Below are 13348 nucleotides of genomic sequence, written 5' to 3' on the forward strand. Positions count from 1 at the left end.
AATCCTTAGTTGTCACTTCAACAATCTTCATGGTATCTTCACCAGGAGTAGATTCCATCTCAAGAAACCACTTTCTTTGCTCATGCATAAGCAGCAGCTCCTCGTGTGTTCCAAGTTTGATCAGGAGATCACAGCAATTCAGTCCCATCTTCAGGCTCCACTGCTAATTCTAGTTCTCCTAGAACTAGCTTCTTCCAAACTCCTGTTCATGTTGATGTTTTGATCTCTTCCCATGAATCACAAATGTTCTTTTTTATTATTATTATTAGGTTAGTCACCATACATACAGTCCTTCATTAGTTTTTGATGTAGTGTTCCATGATTCATTGTTTGCATATAACACCCAGTGCTCAAAGCAGTATGTGCCCTCCTTAATACCCATCACCAGGCTAACCCATCCCCCCCCTCCCCTCTAGAACCCTCGGTCTGTTTCTGAGAGTCCATAGTCTCTCATGGTTCATCTCCCTCTCCGATTTCCCCCCCTTCATTTTTCCCTTCCTTCTCCTAATGTCTTCTGTGCTATTCCTTATGTTCCACAAATAAGTGAAACCATATGATAATTGACTTTCTCTGCTTGACTTATTTCACTTAGCATGATCTCCTCCAGTCCCATCCATGTTGATGTAAAAATTGGGTATTCATCCTTTCTGATGGCTGAGTAATATTCCATTGTGTATATGGACCACATCTTCTTTATCCATTGTCTATTGCATCTCGGCTCTTTCCACAGTGGCTATTGTGGACATTGCTGCTATGAACGAATGTTCTTAATGGCATCTAGAATAGTGAATACTTTTCCAGGTTTTCAATATGCTTTGCTCAGATCCATCAGAAGAATCACTATGGCAGCTATAGCTTTACAAAATGGATTTCTTATATAATGACTTGAAAGTAGTAATGACTCCTTGATCCATAGGCTGCAGAATAGATGTTGTGTTAACAGGCATGAAGATAGTAGTAATCTCATTGTATATTGCCATCAGAGCTCTTGGGTAACCAGGACATTGTCAATAAGCATATTATTATTTATTTTTTAAAATTTCAATTAGCCAACATATAGTACATCATTAGTTTTTGATGCAGTGTTCAATGATCCATTAGTTGCGTATAACACCCAGTGCTCATCAGATCATGTGCCCTCCTCAATACCCATCACCCAGTTAGCCCATCCCCCCACCCCCCTCTCTTCTGCAGCCTTCAGTTTGTTTTCCTGAGTCAAGAGTCTCTCATGATTTTTCTCCCTCTGATTTCTTCCCATTCAATTTTCCCTCCCTTCCCCTATGGTCCTCTGCACTATTCTTTATATTCCACCTATAAGTGGAACCATATGACAATTGTCTTTCTCTGATTGACTTATTTTACTTAGGATAATACCCTCCAGTTCCATCCATGTCAATGCAAATGGTAAGTATTCATCCTTTTTGTTGGCTGAATAGTATTCCATTGTATATATGTACCATATCTTCTTTATCCATTCATCTGCTGAAGGACATCTTGGCTCCTTCCACAGTTTGGCTTGTGTGGACATTGTTGCTATGCAGTCAAATGCTCTACCCCTGAGCTATACCCCCGACATTGTTGCTATGAACATTGGGGTGCATGTGCCCCTTTTTTTCACTACATCTCTATCTTTGGTGTAAATATCCACTAGTGCAATTGCTGGGTCGTAAGGTAGCTCTATTTTTAACTTCTTGAGGAACCTCTATAATGTTTTCAATAATTAGTATTTTAAAAGGACTCTTCTTTTCTGACTAGTAGTTCTCAACAGTGGGCTTAAAATACTCAGTTAACCGTGTTGTAAATAGATATGCTGTCATCCAGGCTTTGTTATTCCATTTATAGAACACAGGCAGAGTAGATTTAGTGTAATTCTTAAGGGTTCTAGAATTTTCAGAATGGTAAATGAGCACTGGCTTCAACTGAAAGTCCCCAGCTGCATTAGCCCCTAACTAGAGAGTCAGCCTATTCTTTGAAGGCGGGCATTGACTTCTCTCTAGCTATGAAGTCCTGGATGGCATCTTCCCACAGAAGGCTATTCATCTACACTGAAAATCTGCTGTCTAGTGTAGCCAGCTTCATGAATGAGCTGAGCCAGACCTTCTGCAGAACTTGCTTCAGCTTCTACATCAACACTTGCTGCTTTACCTTGCAACTTTCCGTTATGGAAATGGCTTCTTCCCTTAAGCCTCATGAACCCACTTCTGCGAGTTTCAGACTTTTCTTCTACAGCTTCCTTACCTCTCCAGCCTTCACGGAATTAAAGAGAGTTAGGGCCTTGCTCGGGATTAGGCTTTGGCTGAAGGGAATGTTACGGCTGCCCTTGATCTTCTATCCAGACCACTCAGACTTTCTCCATATTAGCACTTAGGTTGTTTCTCTTTCTTATCATTTGTGTCCTCACTGGAGTAGCACTTTTAATTTCCTTCAGGAACTTTCCCTTCACATTCACAACTTGACTAACCTAGGTTAGAAGCTAGGTTCTTGTGCCAATCTCGGCTTTCAACATGCCTTCCTCACTAAGCGTAATCATTTCTAGCTTTTGATTTAAAGGGAGAGACCTAGGACTGTTCCTTTCGTTTGAACACTTAGAGGCCATTGTAAGGTTATTAATTGGCCTAGCTTCAGTATTGGTGTGTCTCCAGGGAGTAGGGAGACCTGAGGAGCAGGAGAGAGATGGGGGAACTGGTGAGTGGAGCAGTCAGAACACACACATTTATCGATTAAGTTTACCATTTTATATGGGCACAATTCATGGCATCCCAAAACAAGCAGTAGTAACATCAAAGATCACTGATCACAGATCACCAAACAAATATAATAATAATGCAAAAGTGTGAAATATTGTGGGAATTACCAAAACGTGACACAGAGATACCAAGTGAGCAAATGCTATTGGAAAAATGGTGCCGGCAATGGACTTGCTCCACACAGGGCTGTGCAGATGTTCAGTTTGAAAAAAAAGAAAAGAAAAAGCAGTATTTGGGAAGCAGAGTAAAGCAAAGCACAATAAAACAAGATACTCCCGTAGTCCATGAAACCTAAAAAGAAGGTATTCCTAATGGTAGAGGAAACTCCGCTACTCCTTGTATGTATGAACTTAAAATGACAACTTCTAGCCCCATTAAATTAGTAAAGACTGATTTTTTGCGACCTAAAGCCCAGAAAACTCACTTGCCAATTGGCAGGGCTTAGCCACACCTGAGAGTTCAAATGAACCCAGAGTCGAAAGCTGCTAATCATTCTCCTCAATCCTTTCTCTTAGGCATGGACCAACATGGTGCTAACAGTTCTCAATCAGATTCAGATCCTTCCAGACCAGACCTTCACGGCCCTGCAGCCAGCGGTGTTCCCATGCATCAGCCAGCTGACCTGCCACGTGACGGACATCAGAGTGCGCCAGGCTGTGAGGGAATGGCTGGGCAGAGTGGGCCGGGTCTATGACATCATCGTGTAGAAGACTCACATTGACGAAATACAATAGTGGAGGTTAGAGAATGCCTGCTGGTCCAACAGATAGCATTTTCCCCACCACCAGCCCCACTGAAACCAGAGTCTCAGAGAACAGTCTGCCCCTCCCTCGCTAATCAGCACAGGGGCCATTCTGGACACTCAACCTTGTATCTAGAGGACACAAACGATACTTTGATTTTGCACATTATTTCAGAAGAGTCTCCATTCTTTGACACATTTCTAAATTTTGATGTTTATTTCCCAGTGCTTTTGCCTGCAGTGTTATTCCCAAAAGGGTCCCTTTCAAGGACTACTCCTTTGAAAACACTACACTGATCCATCTGATTTTTTTTTTTTTTTCTTTTAAATGCAATTGTTAAGGAAATATCTGCTGGTAAGTCAAGCTGATGTGTAAGCACTCTGGCATCTGGTAGCAGACATTCTTCATCAGAGGAAGATTTTCATTATGATTATGGGCTTAGCAGGGAAGAAAACAGTTGGAAAAACATATTCTTGGGTGTCATAGTCAAGAAAGGGATGACTTCCTCTGTAAAATGTTCCAGAACGTTTCAAAGTTGTCCTAAATTGTCAAGATTTTCCGGTTGGTATTCACCAACTTCTTTTAAGGTACTGTTGTGCCTTTATTTCCCTATTTCTAAAGGAAGAAAATGCTTTCCTGGCAGGTTTTAAGTCTGTGTCCTGGCAGCTTTTGGCACACTGCTCCCAGTGATAGTGGCTGATAGAGATCTTGCCAAGAGACATAAGACTGACCCACCACCCTGGCTTCCCATTAGCCTTTGCTTTTGCTCCCAAGGCAAAACAGGAAAGGGAAAGAAAAAATGGTGCCTTAGTTTCTTGTTGCACAGACATTTCTATGCTCCAGCTACCTGAACGTAAGGCAGAACATCGGATTTTTCAGAAAACAAAATGTTAAAATGCAACTCATTTTGTATCAGCATCCTTGGAGGAAAGGACTCAGTTCTCCATCCAGTGAGCAGACTTCTCAGGGGACGGGGCAGGAAGTGTGGGGTGGTAGGAAGACAACTGGAAGGGGTAAGAAAGGAGATTGGGATGAAGTCATTTTCAACCTTAAAATATTATGCAACCGTCACATGAAATTATACTGTCAGCCATACAAGCTCTCGTCTCAGAAGAAAATTAAAGAAGGGGGCACAGTGAAATTTAGGAAATTAAGTTTTTCAATTTAAAATATTTGTCCTCTCTGGCAAGTAAATTTACCCTATGTCTGAGGTCCTTCTAAACGGCTATTTTACATGGATATTTCTTTTAGATAGAACTAGAAAATTAATTTGGAACCTTTATCTTCTTTACAATATACTTAGTAGTTCTTAAATTATAATGACTGAAACTCCTCAATCAGGCCCACTCGTATACATTCTAGAAAATAGAGTTAGTTGCTAAGACCTACATTATCATTTTCCCAGCCCCTAAAAATGTGTTCGTAATTGAGTGTCATTCTTTAAAAATAAAATATCAACTCTTCAGTATAGAAGTAAGGATTTAAAACTAACAACTTTACTCAGTGCTGGTATTGGTAAACTTTGTCTTGAGAAATAGGTAACTATCTACAAGGTTAAGATGAAGACAGGGTTCCCTGATTTATTTAGGCAATCTAAAAGAACCCCATCATTCCGTATACCATCTAGAGATCACTACAGAGTCCAGAAGACGCATTTCCAGTTCCACAACACCCTCTCTTTGCCTTCTTCAGCTTTTACTCATTAGACAAAAAAGTATAGAAACAGATCAACTATTTGATCTTGACAAGCAATGAATTTTGGGGATAGCAACTAGCTGTAGTCTATACTTTTAAATTTTTATATTTTGAAAGTAGACTTGAGAGTCAGGTACTGTTTTAACAAAAGCTACAAAAAGAAACAGAACCACCATGATGTACTGCTAATATGAGGTTTAGTTCCCCTTTCTGAGCCCATGAGGACCCCAAAATTCACTTTGGGGGTGGGGAAGGAGCTTCAGTAGAGCAGAGTATCAAATCAGAGTGATTATAAAATGTTTATATGTAGCAACTTTTTATAAAGTGTAAAAATTCGAGGGAAGCCAGTCTCAATGTAGAATGTCATGTCCCAGAGTATGTTAGTTAACTGTTTAGAAATCAGAATCCATTCTCACATAGATGCTCTCTTATGAGAGCCAAGACTAGTTTATGAAAATAAACTGTAGGTTCCAAGAATTAAAAAGTGAGAAAATGTATATCATTCTTTACCTACAGTTTTTAAGAGGGTTTTGGCCCCTTCCTATCATCTATTCTACAGCCTATCCCAAAGCCCACATTGGTCTCCAGCCACCTCCATTCCCAGCATACCCTGTGCTCCACATCCACATCAGATTTCAACCAGAAAGTTAGCTAAAGGACCATACTGCTTCCCAGAGGTATCTATGGTTGTCAAAAAGGATATTGCCTGAGGCAAATAATTTCCAATGAATAGGACGTCAGGTCACAGTGAAGTGACCGTGCCCTGGTCAGCCCCTCACACTCTCCTGGTGTCTTGGTTTCTGCCTTTCCTCCATCTCTTCCTTCACTCCCTCTCTCCCAAGGTCTCTGAAAGACCAAGATCAAGACAGCCTTGGTGGTTAAAACAGTTATTACCGTATATTTACTGATCTAAGCAGAATAAGATTTTGCACGTTGCTTTCAGTTGCCTGTATTTACTGCCAAAAGTGTGTTACCCTAAGGTTGAGATTTACTCTTTTTAATATTTTGGTAAAGTATGCATTATGAAAGCACCTAGAAAATTGAAGAGTGTTTAGGAATTCCTGACAGCCAAGTAGACCACACTTATCATCAGATTTCTCCTTGCCATAAGGGCAGAGGTTTGATGGAGGGCTAGGATCTCTCCCAGCTATTGCCTCTCCTGATTAGCTTTTAAAGATTTTTTTTTTTAAATTTATTTGGCAGAGAGAGACACAGCGAGAGAGGGAACACAAGCAGGGGGAGCGGGAGAGGAAGAAGCACACAAGCAGGGGGAGCGGGAGAGGAAGAAGCAGGCTTCCCGCGGAGCAGGAAGCCCGATGTGGGGCTCGATGTGGGGCTCGATCCCAGGACCCTGGGATCATTGTCTGAGCCGAAGGCAGACGCTTAACGACTGAGCCACCCAGGCGCCCCTCCTGATTAGCTTTTAAAAACGCTTGGGCTGCCTCTTTACACGATCTTATTATCTCTCCCCTTTGATTATTTTCTAGCCTTCTCCATCAATACAAAACGAGGACATTTTCTACCATCTTTATGCTATTTGGTGACTGACCAAGGCAGATGATAACATACATAACCGCTCAGATTAAAATATTTGCAATCAAATGTGACAAAATATTAACATAATTCAGAAGTACCTTTAAATGGAAACTTCCTGGTACAATATCACCAGCTTTTAGTAAATCTTGCTCTTTTAAGAAGAAGGCTTATAACAGAGTCAATGGAGAAAGCCAAGTGGTCTTAACCATAAGAAGGTAATGCGATTGTATAATAAATATCCCAGACTTTCTCCAAATACATCACAAGACTGCTTAGGTAGGAAAGTTTTTTTCTCAGAAAAGAAAATCCATTTGTATTCCACACATCGAACTAAGCAGAATAAAGACCTTTGTTTGGAGCTGATTTCCACAGCAAGAGTTTGCAAACAAGCAGGGGGGAGGTGACATTTGTCAAGGGCCACTGTGAATGTAGACCTTACCTACGTTAGCATTTTATTCTCACAATAACCTTGTCAAACGGGCATAGATTTCCTCATTTTTTTTTTTTTTCAAATGAGGATACAGACCCAGAGAGGTTAAGAACCTGGCTGGTTGCAAAAGAAGAGTTCCTGAATTCAAAGGCCTTGCTCTCTCTACAACACCTTGCTCTAAGTACACAGAGTAAAGACTTTAGTGTTTCCAGGAATTAAACAGTTAAAATGAGATGAAAATATCTGATTAATGTCCCAGATCTGCTATGTTATAGGGATTTTTCAAATAGGGTTAAAAAAAAAAAAAGATAGTGTTTACACATAGAAAGATCATATATAACATAATATTTTGAGTGAAAATAAAATAAGGTCCGAACTTCAATCTTAAAGCAGGCCTTCAGTGCTAATTTAGAAAACTTGCCAAATTAGTTGGAAATGATGGAATAATATTATTCTTGGCCAGTTGCCAGGCGGAAAAGAGTGGCAGTCTCGATTGGTAAACTTTTTTCAATTGCCATTTAACCACTCAGAATAAAGTGCCCTGTAGCCAACAGTGCCTCTCTACTTGCTTCCCTGGGAAGTATCCAGTAGTAGATATGTAAGTCATCATCAAAGTTTGGGAATATGCAAAATAAATTATAACCAGTTTTCAAATGCAGTCTCTCCAAAGAGGAAGCGACAGGTAAGACAAGATAATTTAAAGATCCAGGTACTGGGGGCATCAGGTCAATATCCACAGTAACCATGTGCCATATGCCTAAATATTTCTACATACTCTTCAGACAAGGAAACAGAAGGAAAATCCAACAGACTGCATTAAGTGGATGACAGAACTTGGATACACATGGGTACCACTTAGGTGATCCTAGTGGCATTTAGTGTGGCCTTAAGCAAGAGACTCTTTTTAAGCACTTTTTATTGGAAATGTGAACTTGCTGTTGAGCAAGATTTAGGAAACTAGTAAAGAACTCCTAATTATGCTTCATCAAAAAAATTGTGTTCTCTTCCCTCGTAGTGGAACAATCTAGAAAACTGTCTCTCCTTTCGTGAGATCCTCTTCCTCTGCTTGTAATGTTTGTATTTGATGTGGAAGTAAGAAATAGTTTAATACAAAGTTTTGGACTAGAACACCCCTTAGATTTCCAAAACACAGTTATTGCTTCAGGGAAAACAGACAAAAGAAAAAAAAAAATTATCCCTGGGGATAATTTATGAGAAATTCAGTTGAGAACAATGCTCAATTTCCTTACAAACAATGGCACCACTTACTGATTGAAGAAAACTCGGTACAACACCACCCGCACCGTACAAAACCTTTCCCCTCTATCTTTGTGAGATAATGCATGAGTGCTCCCTGGAGGAGAGACTGGCTGACCATCTTAGTGACAAAACTGTAGTCAGCTGCTGGTTAATCCCATCCGGTTCTGGTCCTCCCAGCCTTTCAACCATCAAGAATTGTTGCTACTCTTGGTTCCTCTCCTGAAGGTTCAGTAGTGGTTGTGTAGTATCTTCTGACTTGTTCTCAAGTGGTTCTCAAACGTTAGCACACATCAGGATCACCTGGAGGGCTTGCTCAAACACAGGTGGTTGGGCCCACACCCAGGGTTTCAGATTCAGTAGGTCTGGAAACTTGCATTTCTAACAAGGACCCAGGTGAGGCCAATGCTGCTGGTCTGGGGATCACACTCTGAGAACTGCCTTGAAAAAATTTCCAACTACTAACTTTAAGATCAGCCTGACTTATCAAGCTATAGAGAAACACCAAACACCAAGTTGGGCAGACAACTTGGGATTGAATTCTCTACAGCATTCCTGCTCCATCTTCCCAGTTTCTAGGTTTATTATACCAACAATTCGGTTTTTTACAAGCTAAAAGACAATGAATGTATCCGTTCAATGGAACAGTGAGATTTGTGTAAGCTTCTCGTCTTTGTATTTAGAAACACTGGTTCTGTGGATGATCAGTTGCATCATGTTGACCCTTCGACTTGTACTGATGTGATTTTAAATTTAAATATGTAGTGTTTGAGTTTCTTCTGTCATTATGGTTTTACTCTTCCCATCTCAACTCTGTTACAACCTTGGCTCCTGGCTTCCAGAGGTTTTTGAGTAGTTGCTTGCTTGCCAGTAGGTTTCTCTCTCTCATTAGCCACCCAAACAGCGACACTTCAAAATGATATTACACTACTTGATGTACCTTCATCTTTCACTTAACTGTCTGGTGTAAAAATTTCCTGTGTATCTGTAAAGAGTCTACCAAGTGGTTTCATGGAAATCTGCAAACTGAATAACTCCGTTTTGAGCAGTATATGTGCCTGTTTTAAGGACTTTTCAGTAAATGTGTTTGTTTTCGTATCTGCACAGTGGAGACCGTATTCTCTCATCTTCCAGTGATGGGAGAAATGTACACGTGCATCCATATGCTTTGGGAATACAGTGAAATGATGTCAAATATCAGGGGGGGCCTTAGTTTATCTCCTAACACGTTGATTAATTAGCTTTGGAAATTCTTTTTGCATTAAAAAAATAAGGATCATCGAATAATTCAAGAGAAAAAAATCAAGTACCTTAAAATTATCATCTACATGTAAACTATATTAGTTACATATCATTCTTATTGATTTAATTTTCTCTAAAGCCTTCTGCTTGAATACCCTGACATCATTTAAATTACTTTGGATTGTATGAATAGAAAATAATGGACAATATTTACTAGAATTAGTGAGATCAGAAAGCATATCAAAGTGTTAATGGTACTAAAGAGTCAAGTTCTTGCCTCTGTGGATGGAAATAATTGGTTTTTTTTTTCACTTTTATTTTCCATAATCTGTTTTGGAAATTAGGTGTGCTTTTAGTTCTTCTAATAGTAATTGATTTTGAAATTAAAATATTAATCTCTAGGAATAATTTATTTCCAACTTATGTTACCAATTGGTGCCAAAAAAGGGAGGGGGTATCTAAAAGCCAATCTTTCGAGCTACCACATAAAATATGTTCTCAAGTTAGGGAATCTCGGGCCCTGCCACCAGTGGTCACCCATGGCTACCTCATGATCACGTGCGGGCTACTCTGTATTCCTCCCTTGGCAGTTCTTCTGTCTGTATTTTGTTGGAAGTGGTTCTCTGTAATAAAAACCAGTGTCCTGCTAAATAGGCAAAACTGGACAAAGATTAATGCTGTTGATGTTTTGGGTTTCACTTCAATGGAAACCATGTGGTAGGATATCCAGGTATGGCATGACAGGGGCAGGAGCAGGTGCCTAGAGGGAAAGAGTAATTTCACTTATTTTTGTTTGTTGATTTTATTTCAGTGGATGGGTGGGGGTTGGAGGAAGGGAGCTAAGAATAAGACATTTATTGCCCTAATCATGCCAAAAGACTATTATTCAAGATTATTTTCCTGCTTTTCTAAGAGAAATAAATTACATTATAAACAGTTCCCCAACTACCATTTCCCACTCTAAAGTCAGTGGGTGATAAGGGTTCTTTTATCCCTTCTTGTATTATGCCAAAGAATTGATTTGTTTCCATTAAAAATTATAAATAAATGAAGCGTGATATAGCCATAATGATTTGAGTCAGTATACCATTTTATCTGTAAAATGCAGAATTCATCCTTGCAATCCCATTCACCAGGAGCCTTGGAGCATTTTGTTTACTCCAAAGGATTTGTCAAGGAAGTAAAATTTTTATTTTGCCTTCTTAGTCAGTTTGCTCACATTTATTAATTTAAAAAAAAGGAAACAACCCTAAATGTAGATAAACTGTTTGATTTGATAGAATCTGTTCATTGTTTAACAGGTCCCTGTAAGCAAGCTTGCAAGTGTATTTTGTGTACATTTTATCTGAGGTGAAAATGAAAATTCTAAAGAGAAGATATTTTAAAAGATACTGTATTTATGTTGCCTGTGTTGTAGAATAAAAATTCAAATGCATTTAAAAAGCTATGTGAAACAATTTTCTTTACCTAATAAATATATCAAAATAATTTATGTAAATATCTTATGTTTATAGAATTCAGCCAAAAGAATCAGGTTCCGTTTTCCATGGCATTTCACAACTGAATGAAGAGACCCCTTCCAGTTCCATAACACAGAGATGGTCACTGTTAACAATTTGGTACATGCCTAGAAAGTACATTTGAAGAAATATATATTACATATATATAATTTCATTATTTTATTTATTTATTTAAAGCAGGCCCCACACCCAATATGAGGTTTGAACTCAGGGCAACAGCATAATTAAATCCCCGAGATCAAGAGTCCCATGCTCCACTGACTGAGCCAGCCAGTCACCCCTATAATTTTTTCTTTTTTAAAATAAATTCATATTTTCAGTAGATAGTGATAGAATTTATTCATTACAAAAATTGTTACCTTTTCTTCATAAACAAATCCCTCAATAAAAATATTATTAGAAGGTAATATTGAAAAGAAAATATAGCCACTTTTAACATCATGGTCTTATTAGATTGCAGCTTTAAAACTGTTTCAAAAGCCTACAATAGTGGGCGCCTGGGTGGCTCAGTTGGTTAAGCAACTGCCTTCGGCTCAGGTCATGATCCTGGAGTCCCGGGATCGAGTCCCGCATCGGGCTCCCTGCTCGGCAGGGAGTCTGCTTCTCCCTCTGACCCTCCCCCCTCTCATGTGCTTGCTCTTTCTCATTCTCTCTCTTTCAAATAAATAAATTAAAAAAAAAAAAAAAGATACCATGAAAGCCCCAACGTTGCAGTGCTTTGTAAAAGCTAATGACTACTAAATGTAGTACTGCTATGTGCAGGAGGATAACCCCTCTCGTAAGTAGCACCACTATTTTGCAAGATGATTTATACTTGAGACCTCATGTGTACATATCCTTGACATTCATACCCATGAATGCACTCCCAATGCAGAAAGCTTAACATTTTGTGCCAATCTCATACGAGGAGGTTGGCAGCTCAGATGCAGATCTCTTTAATCAAACATTTTGGAAAGAAATTCCAGGTCAATAGCCAGTTCTTCTATTATTAATATCCAGCAATGAATATAATACATACATAAATCTATATGTATTTCTTTAAAGTAAGACTTGACATGCTTTGACTATTTGGCTTCTGATCAAAACTTGTATAATTTAGCTTTGATAAATATTTCATCTCACTCATTAGAAAATTCACTTTCCCATTTGGCTTAAAGGTAGGTTCAATAAAGCAAGTGAAAATAAAATTGAAGCATAATGAAATATTGTGGCTTTCACATATTAACCAACATTTCTGTTTTCTCAAGCCTTTGAAAGAATACTCTAAGCATGCTTTTTATCTCTTCCTTGTTTTTATTTTATAGATTCCTAGTTACAACAAGTCATGGGTGCCCTGAATCTGCCCCACTAATTTAATCTGCTTGCTCAAAATGTTTTGTTGTCAGAGAAACAAACTATCCAGCTTAATGATCTCATGCAAACTGAGAGGGCAACAGCGTAATTAAATCCCAGAGAAGTTTATAAGCAGTTTCTAAATCCAAAAAAAAAAAAAAAAAAAGGACTATCTCAACCTGAAGGGATCAAATTCACAACAGTTTAGAGCTGGGAACTCAAACATTGAACTTCAGTTGACTTTGACATGGTTTCCCAGTCTCTTGCAGAGAATAACCTTCAAGAAGATAAATTAGATGATAAATGTTGTGATGCAGAAGGCTCCATTATAACTCAACTTGAAAAAATAAGTATCGAAGTTAATTTACCAATTATAAAGGAGAAGATACTGATGGCTATATTATAGTTTAAAATTTAATATTCCATCGAATCAGTAAATATTCAATGGGTTTCCTAAGATGACAATAGGTTATAAAAGTAACATTATTCTAAAAGCCTAGAATAGATTGTTCTCTCAAGTGGGAGGAATATGTATTATTACAGACCTGTCAGGTCAAACCGTTTGGAAATAGGCTTCTTGGAAAACTGAGCATAGTTCTAAGCCTTATCGACTAAAGACACTGGCAGTGTTTACATTAGCACAAATTTAGGGAGTTAAATTTTACATTATTAAATTGGTAAATGTAATTTAACTTGCTCTATTCCAATGGGAGGGAGAAAGCCTGTAAAACCCTTGGGGATTAGAGCATGGCCTAGGGATATTTTATCGCCTCTCAGCAGGTCTCTCTGAGCCCCCTGCTAGGTTTTGCTGGTGGTGTTGGAGGGGGTGAGGGGTGGGGAGATGCT

The 13348-nt window shown here is 38.9% G+C and overlaps 1 protein-coding gene across 4 annotated transcripts in view; it reads left to right on the forward strand.

Moving 5' to 3' along the window:
- The window catches only part of ARFGEF3 (ARFGEF family member 3), a 174088-nt gene extending 162993 nt beyond the window's left edge, over positions 1-11095 (forward strand). For all 4 annotated transcript variants that reach the window (XM_045865618.3, XM_045865620.3, XM_045865619.3 and 1 more), the window contains one exon: positions 3263-11095. In XM_045865618.3, coding sequence (XP_045721574.1) covers positions 3263-3454 — 192 coding nt within the window. In that variant the 3' untranslated portion in view covers positions 3455-11095. The remainder of the gene's footprint in view (positions 1-3262) is intronic.
- Positions 11096-13348: the final 2253 nt, after the last annotated feature.

Source organism: Mirounga angustirostris, unplaced genomic scaffold, assembly GCF_029215605.1.
Source record: "Mirounga angustirostris isolate CCGP_5_RB_7025 unplaced genomic scaffold, mMirAng1.0.hap1 SCAF_8, whole genome shotgun sequence".
In the NCBI taxonomy this organism is placed as follows: domain Eukaryota; kingdom Metazoa; phylum Chordata; class Mammalia; order Carnivora; family Phocidae; genus Mirounga; species Mirounga angustirostris.